Source organism: Alligator mississippiensis, chromosome 8 (assembly GCF_030867095.1).
Source record: "Alligator mississippiensis isolate rAllMis1 chromosome 8, rAllMis1, whole genome shotgun sequence".
NCBI lineage: Eukaryota > Metazoa > Chordata > Crocodylia > Alligatoridae > Alligator > Alligator mississippiensis.
In genome coordinates this window covers 28604804-28622791 of record NC_081831.1, presented here as the reverse complement: position 1 = coordinate 28622791, position 17988 = coordinate 28604804, and the positions used below count along the sequence as shown (strand labels likewise).

The following is a 17988-nucleotide window of genomic DNA, read 5'->3' as shown; positions in this document are numbered from 1 at the left end:
ACGCAACCCAGCCAATCAGAGTTCGGGGAAGGAGAGGGTCACGTCGGAGTCCCTAAAACGCGGCTTTACCCGGGACGCCCTGCGCATGTGCATTAGGAAAGCAGGGAGGGGGAAAAAATGGGCGTTGGGCGTTTTCTGGTGTATAGGCTGCGCGAGAAATATCACAGAGAGGGATTGAAGGGAGCGGCAACGCGTTGTTTCGTCTCATTCCGTGCGGTGTCGCGCGACAGCGTGTGGGGAACTCAAAGGTTCCGTCTTTAAATGAGGAAATGACCGCCGGCTGCGACTTGAGTAGTAAGGAGCAAGGGGGTGGAAATCACAGCTGAGCCATTGCGCCTGCGCAACAGCTTTTCCGTGATATTACCTGTCTTCCGACTACAATAGGGAAGAAAAAAATGGCTACCGCAACTTATTGAGCTTGGGCACCCGCGATAAAAGACCCACTCCGTTCGTATGCGTATGCGGCTGTGAGTGCCCCTATAAAGCATTTTCATTCCACACCAACTGCTGAAACTTCCTTAGCCTGACGAAGGGTTTTTGAACCCGAAAGCTTGCTTAATAACTATTCTCCAACCATTTGGGTTGGTCTAATAAAAAATATCAAATTCACCCAAGGAACCTTGTCTGCCTATAAAGCATGTAATCTGAGCTATAAAATGGCAGCAAAAGGCGAAAGACCCCATTACTGCGCAGGCTCAGTGTCGCTCAATGAGTTCTTGCGAGAACTCTCACCTCACGTCTCGCGTGATTTTTAGGGCGAAATCCCGCAAGATCTCCAAGAGGCAGCGGGTCTCGGACGGAGTTGTAATGGCGGTGGTTCTGAAGGCACCAAGGCGGGTGTGGCGTGCGCCGCTGTTAGGGGTTCGCTCGGTGAGCGGGGCGGGGTGTGATATGATGGCAAGGCCAGGGGGGTCCCGGCAAGTGTGCGGGTGGGGTTGGTGTGAAGTCTTAAAGGACTCCCGGTCAGGAGCGAGGCTGCTGGTTGGCTGGGAGACGCTGGAATGGGCTGGATGAAAATCCCAAACCGTGTTCTGATTGGTTGGCTCGCCCCGTGGAGGCGAGATCAAGCTCTGGATGGGGATTAGATACGTATAGGATGGACGGCGGGACGAAGGAGAAAAGTGTTGCCGATGACAAGAGAAGCTTCGGGACAGTTTTTCTCTTTGGAGAGGCGGGATGAGGCTAGAATGCCCCTTTCTGATTGGTTGCCGCAGTGAAAGAAGGCGGGGATACATAACAATGTCTTACTTGTAGGGGTGAGGGCTTGCACTTGATTGATCCCTGGAAGACACAACTGAGCCAACTCGCTTCTGATTGGATCCTCTTCATGTCTCTATGATGGGGGGGGCTTAGCTGCAGCTGCCTTCCCAGGCCCCTCCAGGGAGACCCCTGTTTTGTCCCAGAATCCTCTGGGGCGAGCATCAGGGGGCAAGAGGTGGAACCAGGACCACAGTATGCTCTGACCACTCCCCCAGACCCAGGAAAGAGCCTGGGGTCCTGGTTCCCAGTCGCCTCCCAGATCAGGGAAAGAATCCAGGCCTCTTCCCCTATTTTAACCCTTTCTTCTCTCTCTTCCCCAGGTGGTGACCAGTTGCTGTAGCATGACGGCAGTGAGTCCAGCATGATCACTGCCCACGTCCTCCATCCAAGAGCACAGGGACCCCATGCATCTGGGTGCTCAGCTTCCCCCCTGGCCCAATCCACAGCCTCCCATCCAAGAACAGGGAGAGAACCCAGGCATCTGGGTTCCCACCCTGCCTGTTTTATAGCCCCCTAGTGCCCCCCCCCCCTCCCCAAAACTGGGAAGGAACCCAGGTGTCAGGTTCCTAACCCCAACCTGCTCCAAGCCCATGTGAGGGAGTCTGGGATGGTTAAGGCACATCACAAAAGCAGGAAGAGATCCCATGTGTCTGAGTTACCAAACTCTAACCAGCTGGCCCCCACTGCCCCTCAAAACTAGGAGGGAGCCCAGGTGTCTAAGTTCCCAATCCCCAACTCTGTTCTAACCCAGTTAGATCCCCCCTCTTCACCTCTACCTGAGCCTGGGAAGAGAAACCAGGCATCTGGGCCCCAGCCCTGGCCTGCTGTGATCCACCTTCTCCTGAAATAGAGGGGGGATCCATAGAAGACATACAAAAAAGTAGAACTCTTGATTCCAAAATTATAGCTTTTATTAGACCAACTGGGAAATTGCAAGAAAATTGTCCTTTTCTATGCTTCCAGCCCCCAAGCTCTAATCTACTTACACCCCAGGTGCCTGGCAAGGGGCAGTTGTGGAGGAGTATCTTAAGGGATAGGGGAGCTATGGGGTAGTTGGGGGAGCTGTTAGGGTTGGGGGGAGTCCCCCATAAACCCCCCTCTGCACCAAACTAACAGCATCTCTTGCTTCCTACATCTATCCGTCAGTCTAGCAGCTCCCAGCAGAAGCCCATTGTGAGTATCACTGTTATGTGGGGGGCTGGGAGCCCAGGCACCTGGGTCCCCTGTAACTGCTATGCTTCCCGCAGCCTCCACCAGCCAAGTATGGGGGCCGCCACATGGTGACCATGATCCCAGGTGATGGCATCGGCCCAGAGCTCATGTTGCATGTCAAAGAGGTGTTCAGGTACTGGGCAGAGGCAAGGAGGTGGCTTTCTCTGTAAACCCTGCACTACATCCCAGCCCCCACCCCCTCCCAGACTAGGAGGGAACCCAGGCATCCCTCTCTCCCCACAGACACGCATGTGTTCCGGTGGACTTTGAGGAGGTTCGCGTGAGCTCAGAGGCACCTGAGGATGACATGGAGAACGCCATCATGGCCATTCGCCGGAATGGCGTCGCCCTCAAAGGTATGCGTTCTATATGGCTGCTGTCACCACACCCCAGAGCCAGCCACAGCCAGGGGACTGCAGTCCTTCCCCTCTGCCCCTTGCCAGGTGGAGCCTGGAGAGAACCCCCTGCCCCAGAGCCAGTTGCATTGTAGAGCCAGAGTGACCTACCCAAGAGTCAGCTGCACTGTGGCAGCACTGTTATATCCACCACCCCACCACACCCCAGAGCTAGCTGCATCCCATACCACTGTTATACCCAGCCCTATACCACAGCTGGTTGCATCCCCAGGTCCCTGTTATACTCAGCTCCAGTCCCTTCCCCCCCAAGGCAGCTGCAGCTCTGGGACCAGATAGAACTCAGCAGCTTCTCCCCCAGCCACATCCTACGGCTGGAGATCCTCCCTATCCCTGAGCCAGCTGCATTGTGGATCTGTTCTACCCAGCAGCTTGTGTTCCTCAGAGCCAGCCACAGCCTGGGCCCTGTTATACTCACCCCAGAGCCAGCTGCGGCTGGGGGGCTAGAGAGACCCATATCCCCCCTAGAGCCAGATGCAGCCTGAGATTCTCATTTTACTCAGCCCCTGACATCACCCCAGAGCCAGCTGCACTGGGTTCCTGTTTTACCTAGCTCCATATGGCCCACCTCGGAGTCAGCTGCAGCCTGGGGGCACTATATCCAGCGTCTGTCACCCACCGCTGAGCCAGCCACAGCCCAACACTGTTATGGCGAGAGCCAGCCCCACCCTAGCTGCCTCACAGCTCTGACCTGTTTCTGCCCTTGCCAGGAAACATCGAGACCAACCACTACCTGCCACCATCCCATAAATCCCGTAACCACATCATCCGGTGAGGAGGGGGAAAGGGGCCTGTGGGTCAAGAGTCAGGGTCACAACAGGCTTATGGGGAGGCTGCAGGTCACGAGGGCACCATGTGGTGCAGGGGCTGAGAGTCAGGAGTGAGGGGCAATATGAAGTGATGGGGGAGCCTGCAGGTCATGAGTGAGGGGCAGCAGGGGCTATGGGGAATATCTGGAGGTCCCTGACCCCTCTCTCCCCCTGCCCCTAGCACCAGCCTGGATCTCTATGCCAATGTGATCCACTGCCAGAGCCTGCCTGGAGTGGAGACACGGCACCAAGACATTGACATTCTCATTGTGCGGGAGAACACGGAGGGCGAGTACAGCAGCCTAGAGCACGAGGTGTGCCCTGCTCCCGTCCATCTGGGCCTCCAGCTGCCTGCCTTCTCTCCTGAATGCCATGCTTCTCTGAGGACAAGGAGGAACCGTGCCCCATTTATTATTAGCATGACCCTGCCCTTAGATAACTGGGGGGGGGGGGGGCACAGAAGGCAGTCATCCCTGCTCCTATCCCTTTCCCCTGCTTCTTACCTAGGCAGGAAAAGAACCCATGTGTCCTGACCCTGCCCCCACATTGGCACAGAGTGTGGCAGGCGTGGTAGAGAGCCTGAAGATCATCACAGCAGAACGATCGCAGCGCATTGCGGATTATGCCTTCCGCCTGGCCAACGCCACTGGGCGCCGCAAGGTCACAGCTGTGCACAAAGCCAACATCATGTGGGTGCTGCTAGTGGCAAGGCCTGAAGGGGGCGGAATCAGTCTTCCATAGCTCCATGTGGGCATTGCTGGGGTACAGGGCCTGGCCAGGCGAGTGGAGCCTGGTTGGAGGTGGGGCAGGTGAGGGGGGTGGTTCTTGGCCCCTCTAATTGCCCCTCTTTCTTGGGCAGGAAGCTGGGGGATGGGCTCTTCTTGCAGTGCTGCCGGGAGGTGGCAGCCGCTTACCCCAACATTGCCTTTGAGAGCATGATTGTGGACAACACTACCATGCAGGTGGGGACCCTGGCGGATGGGGGAGGGACCCAGGCATCTGGGAGTCTCCAGCTCCAAGAGCTAGGAGGGATCCCACACATGTGGGAAGTCACCAGGTCACCTCATGGATCTGGGTGTCCAGGAAGCCTCCAGGCTGGGAGGGAACCCAAGTAGGGAACTTGGGCATTTGGGAAAACCCCCAGGCCTCTGAACTGCCAGGAGAGGAGGGAACCAGGTGTCTGGGCACTAACTGGTTTATTTCCCCCCCCCCCCCCCACTCCTGCAGCTGGTGTCCTGCCCCCAGCAGTTTGATGTCATGGTGATGCCTAATCTCTATGGCAACATTGTCAACAATGTCTGTGCTGGGCTGGTTGGCGGCCCTGGGCTGGTGCCTGGTGCCAACTATGGGCGCGATTATGCTGTGTTTGAGACGGTATTTGGGGCTGCAGGTTGGGAGTGAGGGACACCAGGTGGGGGGGCCACAAGCTGGGATGGGCACTCCAAGGGCTGTTCTGGGTGACTCATCCTGCCCCTTCCCCCCTTTTCCCCCTGCACCAGGCCACCCGCAACACAGGCAAGAGCATTGCTCACAAGAATGTTGCCAACCCTACAGCCACACTCCTGGCCAGCTGCATGATGCTCGACCACCTCAAGTGAGTCTGTCGTTGGCCACCCCCCCTTCCTATCCTTGCAGTGGGTGGGGGGTGTATTAGCATGGGTGTGGCTTAAGTAGGCTGAGGCCTCTGGCTCACTGAGTGACCTTCCCCAGCCCAGTATGGTCAGCTTGCAGTGGACAGGACTTGACTGACATTTGCTGGGCCTAAGCAGGCTCCACCCCAGTGAAGTGGATGGGGCTTGAGTCACTTTGGTTCCACCCCTTTAAGTCTTTGCAGCTGGGACAACACAGCCCAGGTATCCTGTAGGTGGTTTCTGGTGGGGTGGGTGTGGCTTCTTGCTCCTCCCCCTGTAGGGGGTGGGCTGTGGACTCTAGTGCTCTGGTAACCACTACCCCCCTTGTCTCCAACTGACTGGCATTGTGAACTGGCTTTGCTTTTAGCTCCACCCACTGAGGAGGGTGAAGTGGCTCTACCACCACAGACAAGATTGTGGTGTGGGTGGGGCCAGCATGTAGTGGGTGGGGCTTGCCTCACTCTGACTTTGGCCCCCCAGGCTCCATAGCTATGCCTCTGCCATCCGCCAGGCTGTCCTTGCCTCCCTGGACAATGAGAGTGTAAGTTCTGCTCCTTTCCTCCTCCTCACCAATGGTGGGGCCTTAGCTCAGGAAGTTCCAGCCAATCCCTTCCTCTCCACCAGTGGTGGTGCCCTGGGACAGGAAATCCCTCCCTACCGAGAGATACTGCTCTCTGCTGTCAAACAACAGGAAGTCTTGCATCTTTGGCACTCAGGGGAGGGGTGGAACCCTGTTCACCAGCTTCCTGTCCCAGGGGCTGAACAGCAAATTCTGTTCCGATTGGGACTTCCTGCTTAGCAATGCCACCTCCCTGCTGCCAATCAGACAGGAAATCTGCCTTTTTGGACAAGAAGTGGGTAAGGAGGGGGTCCCACTTCTCTGAGTGACAGGCAGACAGGAAGTCTTGCCTCCAGGCTTGGCAGCCACATCCTGTGAGCGCTGGAGCCTTTTCAGCCGGGGAAGGCTAAAGCCCAGGGGAGAAAGATGGGGGCAGAGCCTGGTCTGTGAGGTGGGTTGAAGCCCCATCTCAAGTCTGTTTCCCCCCCTCCAGACCCACACACCTGACATTGGGGGCCAGGGCACCACATCGGAGGCCGTGCAGTCCATTTTGCGCCACTTACGGGCATGGTAAGTCCAGGTGCCTGAGTTTCCCCAGGGGCTGGGAGCCCAGACTTTGGGCCCCAATGTGCAGTGGGGAGCCCAGACACCTTGATCACTTCAGGACTTGGGGTGTCTGGGAGCCTGGACACCTGGGTCCCCCTCTTACCATCTCCTTTGTCTCTGTGTCAGATGCCTTTGTCCACTACGATGACATTATTGCTCCAGGGCCTTGCCACTGCTCCTTCCCCCACACTTAAGGGGGACCTCAGGATTGGGGGGGGGAGCTAGCCGCCCTCCTCCCCCCTCTCTGTCATTGCTTATGTTTATAGTAAGTGATCGTGCAGTAAACTTGCTTCTGCCTGCTTGCATGCCTGGATTGAATTGCTGCTTGGGGGGTGGAAAAAGAAGGCCAGATGCCTGGGTTCCCTGGGTGGGGAGGAAGGGCTGGTGGATGAGAGCAGGGGGGTTTGGACCCCAAACACCTGCATTCTGCCCTTGAAGGATCAGGCTGAGGCTTCCATCCTGCCAAAGGGTTTTACTCCTGTGCCATGCAGACATGCTTACACACACACACGCGCGTGACACACTACTGCCTTCCTCTCCCTCTGGGGACAGCCTAGATACCTGGGTCCCTGGTGCTTGGGACAGGGAGGAGAAATGGCCAAATGCCTGGGTTCCTTCTGTACCAATGGAAGCTAATGACTTTTGGCTGGGACACCTGAGTCTCTGAGGCAGATGGTGACTGGGGGGAGGAGGACGATTGTCTCAGACTCCTGGGTTCCCTGAGGTACAGTAAGGGCCAGGACAGCCTCGATCCCTGTGTCCTAAAGGAATGAAGGATGGGGTTGGAAGATGGTCCTTTCCTGAGTTGGATGCCAGGTTCTTGAGGCAGGAGTGGGGCACAGGCCCAGGCACCTGGGTTCCTAGGGGTGGAGCCAGCTCTGGACAGAAGCAGTGAGATGCAACTCGATCCCTGATGCCTGAGTTCCCCAGGTACTAGAAGACCTTGGGGGGCAAGGCACTGGATGGTACTAGATGGGTCCTGGATGCCTTGTCTTTAGGAGCCTGGGTTCTTGCCCAGCCCTGTCTCAATGGACCCAGGCCTCAGGGAGGGGAAAGGTACGGGGCAGCGGTGGTTGGGTTGTGGATACTTAGGTCCTCTTCTCTGCTTCTAGATGCTTAGAAGCCCTGGGCCCCTCCTCACCCAGATGCCTGGGTTCCTAGGACAGCTGCACTCAGCTCCAACGGCCTGGGCGCTCTCCTCTCCGCTGCCTGGGTCCATCTTGCCTGGACATCAGAGTCCTAGGCAGTTGTTAAGGGTGGAGCCAGGGGTGGGCAAGGCACTGGGCAGCAGTAGGGCGCCGGGCAGGCTCAGGGGCCAGCATGGGCAGGAGGAAGCAGGCAAAGGCAGCCGCCTGCTCCAGTGGCCACTCATACTTCTCCAGCAGGACATCACGGAGCCCCCATGGCCGCAGCCCCTGGATGTGCCGCAGTTCCCCTGGGGGCCAATGCCGGAGCTGGGGTCAGATGCCAGCCCCTCCCCTCAGACCCAAACCCCACCCACAATCAGTCCCACAAAACCCCAGGCCCAGCCCATGCTTGGTAAGCCTCACAGCAGGCCCTACCCACACCTAAAAGCCTCACACCTAAAAGCCCCACCCCTAAGGGCCCAGGACCATGGGCCGTGCAATGGACTCACTTCTTTGCAGCCCCTACCTCTGTGGTTGTAGCCGTTCTCCATGGAGACCCCAGTAGCAGTGACACCATGACAGTGCAAGGCCTTGGTTTCCATGGAGACCAGCCCCAGCAGTGCTGGCAGGGCACACAACTGGGTTCAGACCTGCACCCGGGCTGGAATCATGCAGCAGTGACGGCGTAATCCACTGCCCACATGCCTGGGCAAGGATGTGCAGGCAGTGGATTGTGGCTCTGCCCCACACAGTCACTACTGCAGGATCCCAGGGCCAGCTGCAGAGCAGCTTCCTGCCCAGCCAGCACACCCTGTCAGCACTGTTGCAGCCTGCCCCTATGGAAACCCTGGCTTCATACTGTCATGGCACCCTGCTATTGGGGTCTCCATGGAAACTGGCTGCAATGACACAGGCATGGGCTGCTGGGAAATGGAGTTTGAACATCAGCCAGAGCTGCCATGTTGCCTACCCCTGTATTAAGACCTCAGGCCCCAGCCACAGCCAAGAAACCCTGCCCCTCCAAGGTCCCAGGCCAGACTCACATCTCTCATGCCCTGCTCACAAGGACCCAGCCTACAGCCCAAAACCCCACCCCTGCTCACAGCCCCAGACCTTGTCCATAAGGTGCCAAGCCCCTCCCACAGCCAAGCTCCCAGACTACAGCTACAGCTACTAAGTTCTACCCCTTAGGCACGAAGTCCTGCCTAGAGCCCCAAAGCCCACCCCCACAACTCCAGGCTCTGCCCCATGCCCCTTCCCTACAGCCTTAGGCCCTGCCCACAGGGCCAAGCCCCTCCCCCAAGGCCCCAGTCACATAGCCTCATCCCTGACCCCCAGCCCCTGCCCCAACCCTTTGCCCGCCTCCTCACCACGGCGGGTGAAGAACTCGCGGCTGTAGCGCCCAGAGAGGGCAAAGTGGCACGGGATCTCGCCCAGCAGCTCAATCACATGGGCTATGTGATCTGGGGTCAGAGATCAAAGATCAGCTACAGCTGCCTGCTAGTTCCCTGCCTCCCTCATTTGCCCACCTGCCAGCTAAGTGCCTGGGTCCTGCCTCTTCCTGAAACTTGGGTTCCCTGCCTCTCCTGGACACCTGTGTCCCCTGTAGCCCCCACTCTTGTCCCCCTGCCTACTTGAGTCCTGGACCTCTGGGTCCTTCCCTCTCCTAGACATCTGGGTCCCCCACCCCATCTCTTGGACACCTGAGTCCCTCATGCCCCACCCCCAAACCTGGCTGGATCCTGGCTACCTGGGGCCCCTCCCCCTCCTGAACATCTGGGTTTCCCATTGCTTCCTGCTCTTGCCTCTGCTTCCTGGCTGGGTCCTAGATGCCTGGATTCTTCCCTCTTCCAGATGCCTGGATCCCTTGTTGCCCCCCTGTCTAATTATGTCCTGGACACCTGGATCACCCCTGCCCAAATGCCTGGGTCCATTCTCCCAGATGTCTAGGTCCCCTGTTTTTGTCCCCCTGCTCAGCAAATGCAGGGATACCTAGGTTCCCTCTCTCCCGGGTGCCTGGGTCCCCCATTGCTTCCTACAGTCCTGCTCCCCTACCCCACTTGCCTGGGTCCCTGATGTCCAGGGCCCCTCTTCCTGGACACACAGATCCCTTATTGCCCCCCGTTCCCAACTGTGTCCCAGACACCTGGATTCCTCTGATCTGCTCCCAGATGTCTTGACCCCCTCCCTCTCTTGGATGCCTGGGTCCCCCACTGCACCCTGCTCGTCTCCCTGCCCAGCTGGGGCCGAGATGCCTTCAGTCCCTTCTCTCCCAGGCATCTGGGCCCCGTTGCCCGCTCAGTCTTGCCCCACCCCTCCACCCCATCTGGCTGGGTCACAAATGCTTGGGTTCCCCAATGTCCCAAACACCTGGATCCCCTACAGCCCCTCCCCAGATTCCTGGGTCCTCCCTTCCCTGGGTGCCCCACTGCCCCCATTCTTGCCCTGCTGCCTGGTTGGGTTCTGCAGCCCCCTCACCCTCATCACGGCTGTAGTCATCACCCGAGTGCGGCTCAAAGAGATAGTCGCCTGTTGCCAACTCAAAGGCCTGGGGGAGGAAAAAGAGAGGGGTCAGTAGCCTTGGGGCAGGCTCTATGGGACCCAGGTATCTGGGAGGGGCGGCTCTAAGTGATGCAGGTGTCCACGGAGGAGGGTTCTAGGGGACTGAGGCATCCAGGGGGGGCCTGTGAGACCCAGGTATATGCGGGGTGGAGCTTTCAATGACCCAGGAGTCCAAGGGAAGGGTCTCTAGGAGACTAGCACATGGCAGGGGGAAGCAGGCATCCAGAAAGACTGTACCACACAGGCAGTGCTCCAGATGTCAGCGGGGGTGCTGTAGCCAGCGCCAATCAGGACCTCCAGGGCTCGGTACTGCCGCGTCTGGATGTCCTCCGTGAAGTGCTTGTGCTGGGGTAGGGAGGGATCTGAGGGACCGAGGCATCCAGGAGCCCCTTGCCCAGCCCAGGAGATGCCCACCCACCCCCAAGCCAGGAGAGAGGACCCAGGTGTCTGAGAAGCCCCTCCTCCTGAGGGACCTCAGTTTTGCAGGAGACTCACCTGCCTTCAAGCCAGGAAGGAACCCAGGCATCTGGGACATCCCCAGGTTGGCAGGGAACCCACGCGTCCAGGAGCACCGCCCCCCCCCCCCCCCCCCAGCACAATCAGGAAGAACCCACAAGTCCAGGAGGATACCCCCACCACAAGCCAAGAGGGACCCAGGCATCTGGAGGGGGCTCACCACCCAGCAGGCATTGCCCAGGTCTGCGATCTTGACCCGCAAACGAGCTGCATTGCGGGGGTCCAGTGGGTTCACCAGCCCTGGCAGCTCCCCCCACTCTGCTAGGGGCAAGGGTCAGGGGCCAAAGGTCAGCACCCCTCAGCAGAACCATGAGAGCTCCCAGGACCCCCTTATCCCTCAGCCACCTCCTAATGGCCCTTCCTAACCTACAGCTGCCCCAGCCCACACCTACACAGGATCCTCCTACCCCCTCCTCCCGTTTTCCCAGGCCTGCTCCAGCCTAGCGCTACCCCTGACCCTCTCCTGCCACCACTACAGACCCCTCAGCCCCTCACAAGCTCCCCAGTTCCCCTGAGCTTCCCAGCCCAGTCTCACCTGGAGGCAGACGCAGACCTCCCAGCTCACGCTGCCCTGAGGCCCCTGAGAGCCCTGAGACTGAGGCTGAGGTCGGTGACAGCAGCGAGTCAGATCCAGATGGGGGACACATGCCCCAACCTGTGGAGCCCCCAGGTGTCCCCCCTCCTGAGCCTCCTGGGCCCAGTGTGTAGCAGCCTGACGATGAAGTTCGGCTGGGGGGGGGCACTTCTGCAGGGGGGAGATATTGGGGTCAGTGTGGGGGCTGGTTCCACCACCAAGTTCCTAGCTCTGCCCCATAGCCATGCCTTAAGGCCAGTCCCACCCTGAAGCTAACCTCATCCTCAGGGCTTCCATGCCCTGCCCTCTGGTTCCCAGCCAGTCACAGAGGTCCCTAGTCCCACCCCAAGCCCCACCCCCTGGTTCCCAGTCCTGCCCCCAAACCCCAGCTCTGCTGCCAGACCCCAATCCCTGGTGCAGAGCCATGGCGTAATTCTATTGCAGCCCCCAAGCTCCTAGTCCCGCCCCCAGTAATTTAGCCATGTCCCCAAGCTCCTATCCCCACCCCAGGCCTCACCCACACCTCATTCCCCTCCCCTACATCTAGCCATGCCCACAAACTCTTAGCCACCCACCCAGGGTCTCCATGCCACAATCACTGGTTCCTAGTGACACCCACAAGATCCTATAGCACTGCCAGAAGTTCCATCTACACCCCAGGCTCCTCCCCTATGCCCAACCACACCCCCAAGCTCCTAGCCCCACCCCTAGTTCCCAGCCCCACTCTCAACTCCCATGCCCCTGGCCTTGCCCCCCAAAGCCCCACCCACACCCAAGCTCCACCCCCATACCAACACACCCACAAGCTCCTAGCCACATCCTCAAATCCTTAGCCCCACTCCCAAGCTAACTCCACCCACTTGCACCTATCCCTGCCCCCAAGATCTGCATGCCCTGCTCCCAAGATCCTAGCCCAACCTTGTAAACCCCTAGGATGCCCCAGATTCCTTGCCCCATTCCCATGTCCTTAGCCCTGCCCCCATAAGTCCCAGCCACACCCCTAAGCTCCTAGGAGGCTCTGGGGCCATGATGCCCTGCCCCCAAGTTACTAGCCCCCCCCACCATGGGCCCTGCCCAGACCCTAAGCTCCTCCCTCCAAGCACCTAGCCCCACCCCAAGCCCCTCCCTTCACAACCCCATTGGCCCTAGCCCTGCCTCCTCTCACCACTGTCCGTTCCCCCCTCGTCAGAGGAGCCGCCCCAGGCTGCAGAGGCGGGGTCTGGGAAAACGGGTGGGGCCTGGCCCGGCCCGTCCACAGCCAGCTTTTGTAGCTGAGCCAGGTCCCGCAGTCGCTCTGCCAGAAGCTGCCCCTGCCGGCGCCGGCGTCGGCGCTGCCGCTTCCGCCGGGCCCGTGAAGGCCTTGAGCCCTGGGGTTAGAAGGCAAGGGTCGCTGGGGGAGCACTCAGTCTCCCACAAATAAGGGGGTCAGCAGGGGTCAGAGTTGAGACTCACCAGGATCTCCTGGGGAGCCGAGCTCACTGCAGCAGGGGGGAAGGAGAGAGAACCTCAGGCTTTCAGGCTGCCCCCCTGCCCTTCCTCCCAAAAAACCCAGGCTCCTGCCCTCCAACCGTAACCCTAACCCTCTCACAGGAGCCAGGCATCTGGGACACCTTTCCCTCACCCAAGCCCCACCTAGACAACCCAGGTGCTACAGACCCAGCGCCTGCCCAAGGAACCCAGGTGTCCAGGCTCCCATCCCTTTCCCCCTCCCCAGCCTGCACTCCATTCAGAGGCATCCAGACTCCCAGCTCCCCTACTTCCCCCCTCCCCCCAGGAGAACCCCAGCATCCAGGCTCCCGGCCTCCCCTCCAAAACTGTAGAGACCCCGGCACCCAAGTGACACCTGCAGAGCCCGAGGGCGGCAGGGCGCCTGCCTGCTGCCAGCGTGTGGCCTCAGCTGCCAGATGCCAGACATAGGCATCGCCCACGCACAGCAGCACATTCTCAGGTTTGATGTCTGTGTGAATAATCTTGCACTTGCTGTGCAGGTAGTCCAGGCCCTCCAGCACCTGCCATAGGCACTGACCTATAGAGACTGGACCTGGGCAGGACGTCAAGGTCCCCCTGAACCCCCTCCCCCCCCCCAACAACCCCCATCCTATGTAGTAGATGAAGGGCCAATATACAGCTATATAAACCAAGCCTGGTCAGGGTCCCCCAAGTCCCCCCTGGAACCCTACCACCCCCCATGTCCTCCCTTGGATCTGCTTTAGCCAGAAAGAACCCAGATGTCTGGACACCCCCACAAGATCCCCCAGCTTCCTCCATAGCCCCAAACCCCTGCCTGGGCCTCCAATAGTCTATTTGGCACTGAGGGAAAATAGGAAACCAATACAGGGGAACATGGACTGGGGCCCCAGACCCTTCCAGGACCCCCCAGGTCCCCTCAGACACTCCTATGTCTCCCATAGACATAGGACTATACAGACCAGTGAGATCCAGCCCTGGCTCCCTTTAGGCTTTGTAGCCTTGTATGTCTCACCCTCCCCCGCCCCCAGAGGTAGGAGGGAAATGAAGTTCTGAGGGGTGGGGAAGATGCCTGGGTCCCCACTTGGCGCAGGATGCTCTTGACACACAGCAGCGGCAGCCCCTGGTAGTTGGACTTAATGATCCACTTGAGGAGCTGGTGGCCCAGAACCTCCAGCACCATGCACACGTCTGGGGGGGGGGCAGTCAAGGAGCAACCGGATGCTTGGCTTTCCTGGGAGGGGAATGGGGGCTTGGGCTTGAGAGCAGGGCAGGCTGGGAGCTTCGACACCTGGGTTCTCTCTCTGCTCTGGTAGGGAAGTGGAGGCTGGGGGTGGGGATCAGAGTGGGAGGCTGAGGGCTCCCAAACCTGGGTTCAATCCTAAGTGTTGGAGAGGTGAGGGGGTGCTGGGGGCCTGGAAACCTGAGTTCCTTGGGAGAGCAGTAAGGGGTAGTGGTTAGCACAGAGTGGGCAGGGTCCCACATGCCTGGGTTCTCTGTCTGGGGAGTGGGTAGTAGTTAAGAGTACCAGGGCCTCAGAGCCTGGATGCCTGGGTTCTCTAGGAGGGGAGTGGGGGGTAGTTTTTAGAGCAGGGAGAACTGGGCCAGAAGCTGGGACGCCTGGGTTCCCTGGCAGGATACGGACGCCGTTGACCCCTGAGATCTTGAAGTCATCGAGTAGCTGCACAATGTTGTCCCGCTTGGGGTCACTGGGGTCTGAGTCCCGCACCTGGGGATAGGAGAGGTCAAAGGTCAGTGAGGAGGGTCACAGGGGGAGGGACCTGAAGGGGTCAGTGGGGGTCCTCACGCATTTGAGCAGCCGGATCTCGTCAGCTGCCGTCTCAGAGTACTGCCGAGCACTCTTCACCACCTTCAGCGCCACAAACCGTTTCCGCCTGTGGGGGTTGGGTGGTAAGAGGGAACCCAGGCATCTGGGTGCCCCTCCATGCCTCTCCCATTGCCTGGAGAAACCAAGTCCCATATCCTTCCAGACCCTGACCCACAGCTGTTAGGCCCCACCCCCTTTCTCAGGCCCTGCCCCCTTTCACAGCCCCTGCCCGACGCTCCGCCCCATGACCCTCCCCCTCTTCAGCCTCCATCCCCAGCCTAGAGTTCACTTCGCCCACCACCCAGGCCCCCATAGCCCCACCCATTCTCTAGGCTCCACCCCCAGCCCTGCTCACCGGATATCCCAGCAGAGCCAGACGGTGGAGAAGTGGCCCCAGCCCAGCTTGCGCACCACATGGTAGCGACCATGGAACAGGTCCCCTATCTGCACCGGGTAGTACCCGCCTGGGGGGCATGGGGTGGGGGGGGATGACTGACACCCCTCCCCAGCTGAGTAGTAGTACAATCTGGGCTGTATTCCACACCCCCCCCTAACTGCCAGCCACTGCATGTGGCTGCATCCACCTGTCCTGTGCCATGCCCCCCTTCATCCTCATAGTACAGCACCCTCCAAACCCTCCACCCCAATTCCTATGCTATAACCCCCCCACTGCTTGAAGTGGCACAGCCCAGTCTACCCCATAGGAATATTGGTATCTCCCGTCTTTCTCTGCTCTCTACAGCCCAGTTATATGAGAGACCCTGGTCTTCTCTTATAAAAAAAATTGCATATTCTCTGACAAAAACCCCAAAATCCATTACCGTAATCCCCCAAAGCCCCCTGCAGCACCCCCCCCAGCCCTGCTGGTGCTCCTCACTGCCCCCAAAGCCCCCCAATACTACCAGTGCCCCTCACTTCCCCCACAACAGCCCCCCCACCTTACTCGTGCTTCTTGCCCCGCCAGCCCTGCGGGAGGGGCCCACAAATGCCAGGGCTATGAGGCCAGGGAACCAAGTCTGCAGCTCCCTGCCCCCAACAGCAGGCAGCTGCAGCAAAAGCAGCATGGAGCCAGCTCTCCCACTGCTCTGCCTGCTTGGGTGTGGGCGGGCCTGGCTCCTGGCTCCCTCCAGCCCCGCCAGGGCCCCCAGCCATGACCTGCAACCCCCTCCCCACCCCTGTCCTGCCAGAGGGGCCCCCAATCCCTTGCAAGACCCACTTACCACACAGGCTCTAGAAAAGTGAGACTGAACTGAGCAGAGCAGAGCCCTGGCAGGCTGAGCGCCTCAGGCCCCGCCCTTCCCCCTCCCCCTCTGGGCAGGGCTGGGGGTTTCCCACCCTGTTTGCAAACAGCTTTTGCAGGCTGGAGCTCAGCCAGTCTGCAGAGCTGTTCGCAAAAGCAGGGAATCCACCAGTTCCTCTGCTAAAAGGAGAAATCCATATTTTCTCTGATGAAAAGAGGAAATCTGTGGTTTTCTCCATTTTTCTGTGGGAAATGGAAAACCCAGATCCCTGTACTCCACCCATCCCCCACACAATCACAGTGGAACATCCCAATACCCCAATTTTCCCCCTCCCACAACCATAGTGGTACCTCCCAGCCCCCCTGCCACATTCCCCCATGGTACAGCACACTTGGTGCCAACTCTCCCCCCTCCCCCACACACACACACTGTTATCTCCCAGCTTTTCCTCTCCCTTATAAACATGGTACAGCCCACCCCATATCCTCACCATCACAGTGGTTCCTCCCTGCCCCATATTTCTCCTCCCAACTGGGCACTTCCCACCTCAGGCCCCCTCTGGGCACAGTGATACCCCCCCCCACCCCTCCACCTCTGCAGTAGTCTGCGGGGTCCTCCTGTTCCTCATCATCTGAGCCCAGAGGCCCTGCCCCCACCAGGCATGGGAGGGGTGGGGCCCAGGGTGGAGTGGTGCCACGCGGCTTCGGTGCTGGCTCCTGTGTGCTGGGGAGGAGGGAAGGGGTGAGAGACCAGACTCTAACATGGGCACCCAGGGGTGGGGAGCAGAGCTAGATATAACAGGGACCCATATGCACTGAGTATCAGGGAGGGGTCTGTCCATGCAGCTGAGTCTGGGGGGCCAGCGCAACCAAGTATAATAGAGACCTGGATGCTGCTGAGTCTGGGGTGTGACTGGACTGGATATAACAGGGACCTTTCAGTGAAGTTGAGTCTCGAGCTTGTCTAGGTGAGTATAACAGGGGTTTCTCAATGCAGCCGAGTCTGAGCATTGCTGTATACAACAGGGACCAGGATGCAGTGGAGTCTGTAGGGGGCCACAGCTGGGCTTAACAGGGGTCTCTCCATGCAGCTGATCATGGGGGTATGGCCAACTATATAACAGGGAGACCTGGAGGCAGTTGTCTGGCATGGGGGACATGGGTGGGTATAATAGGAGTCTCTTGACCCAGATAAGACTGAGCAGACCAGGGTATAACAAGGACCCCTCGCTACAGCTGTGTGGGGTCAGGAACAACTGGGTATAACAGGGATCTCTCAATGCAGCTGAATCTGGGGGACACAGCCAAATAGAACACAGAACCCCAGCATGGAGTTGAGTCTGGGGTAGGTCGGGTATAATGGGGGTCTTCCGCCCACCACACCTGGGCAGAAGCAGAGTCGCAGTGCATGCTGAGATGCCCACATCCCGATATAGCCATCACCTCACCCCCCACCTGCGTCAGGGGTTAAAAATAACCCTGGGCTGGGGCAGCTGCTGCAGAAGGCAGCTCAGGAATGTGTGTGAGGGGGAGGGGACCCAGGAACCCCTCAAAAGCTGAAGGGGCTACCCCCCCACACCGGGCTAGAAGGGGGTACAGGGGTCCCCCTGTTATATGCAACCTCTCCCCCACTCCCGAGCCAGCTGCCTTTCCCCATTGTGCCCCTCACTCCTGACCTGCAGCCCCCCGCCCCACTCACCCTGGGAGCGCTGCCCCCTTTGCCCCTTTTTCCTTCTTGTGCCGCTTCTTCCCCTTCTTGCCCTGGGCACTGCCTGCACCTGGGGGGGGCAGGGGCAGGTTTGGGGGGGGGTGTCCCAAGCTGGGGAGACCCCCCTGCCCCACCTTCTGCTTCCCTCTCCCCCGCGCTTACCCTTCTTGCTGCTCATGGTACCCCCCCCAACGTTCTGCTGGGGCCGTCCGGAGAGTCTGCGCATGCGCTGCCCCCACCATGGGGAGGGAAACAGCGAAGACCGGCCCGGGATAGGCGGGGAGGAGGGGTACTGAAACGAGGGCGGGGTTAGGGGTGATGGGCATGGCGAACGCGGGCTGGCGGGGCTAGTCCCTCATAAAACACCTCCGCCCAAGTTTCGGGTGGAGGGAGAGAGGAGGAAACAGCCCTCCCCATATTACGCGTGGGAACCCCCATAATCAAGGGCAATCTCCCCTTCAGCCCCGCCCCCCACT

General features: G+C 59.5%; 2 protein-coding genes across 15 annotated transcripts; one reads left to right on the top strand and one right to left on the bottom strand.

Annotated features, from left to right (window-relative positions):
• Positions 1–78: 78 nt before the first annotated feature.
• Positions 79–6791, top strand: IDH3G (isocitrate dehydrogenase (NAD(+)) 3 non-catalytic subunit gamma). Of its 10 annotated transcripts, none has more exons than XM_019490921.2 (16): positions 88–294; positions 385–467; positions 756–870; positions 1581–1610; positions 2407–2433; positions 2508–2605; positions 2716–2828; positions 3596–3656; positions 3876–4008; positions 4202–4383; positions 4554–4656; positions 4922–5068; positions 5194–5288; positions 5806–5866; positions 6378–6454; positions 6617–6791. In XM_019490921.2, coding segments are annotated over exons 2-16 (1257 nt in total). In that variant the 5' UTR covers positions 88–294; positions 385–453; the 3' UTR covers positions 6618–6791. The 10 variants fall into 10 exon arrangements, 8 of the variants coding, with proteins under 8 accessions (XP_019346470.1, XP_019346465.1, XP_019346472.1 ...); XM_014597925.3 differs by having other exon boundaries at positions 91–294; positions 4250–4383; XR_002091299.2 differs by lacking the exons at positions 6378–6454; positions 6617–6791 and adding an exon at positions 5405–5547 and having other exon boundaries at positions 81–294.
• A 156-nt stretch (positions 6792–6947) lies between these two features.
• Positions 6948–17893, bottom strand: SRPK3 (SRSF protein kinase 3). Of its 5 annotated transcripts, XR_009464087.1 has the most exons (17): positions 17675–17893; positions 17504–17582; positions 16398–16521; positions 14920–15028; positions 14544–14631; positions 14378–14465; positions 13821–13927; positions 13113–13278; positions 12722–12747; positions 12435–12636; positions 11231–11440; positions 10856–10956; positions 10417–10524; positions 10096–10165; positions 8988–9080; positions 8144–8540; positions 7858–7925 (listed from the first exon to the last, which is right to left on the bottom strand). XR_009464087.1 is itself a non-coding variant. In XM_059733055.1 (16 exons), the coding sequence occupies exons 1-16, from the start codon at positions 17836–17838 to the stop codon at positions 7741–7743; spliced, it is 1917 nt and encodes a 638-aa protein (XP_059589038.1). In that variant the 5' UTR covers positions 17839–17890; the 3' UTR covers positions 6948–7740. The 5 variants fall into 5 exon arrangements, 4 of the variants coding, with proteins under 4 accessions (XP_059589038.1, XP_059589037.1, XP_059589041.1 ...); XM_059733055.1 differs by lacking the exon at positions 8144–8540 and having other exon boundaries at positions 6948–7925; positions 10856–10953; positions 17675–17890; XM_059733054.1 differs by lacking the exon at positions 8144–8540 and having other exon boundaries at positions 6948–7925; positions 17675–17888.
• Between the last annotated feature and the right edge of the window lie 95 nt (positions 17894–17988).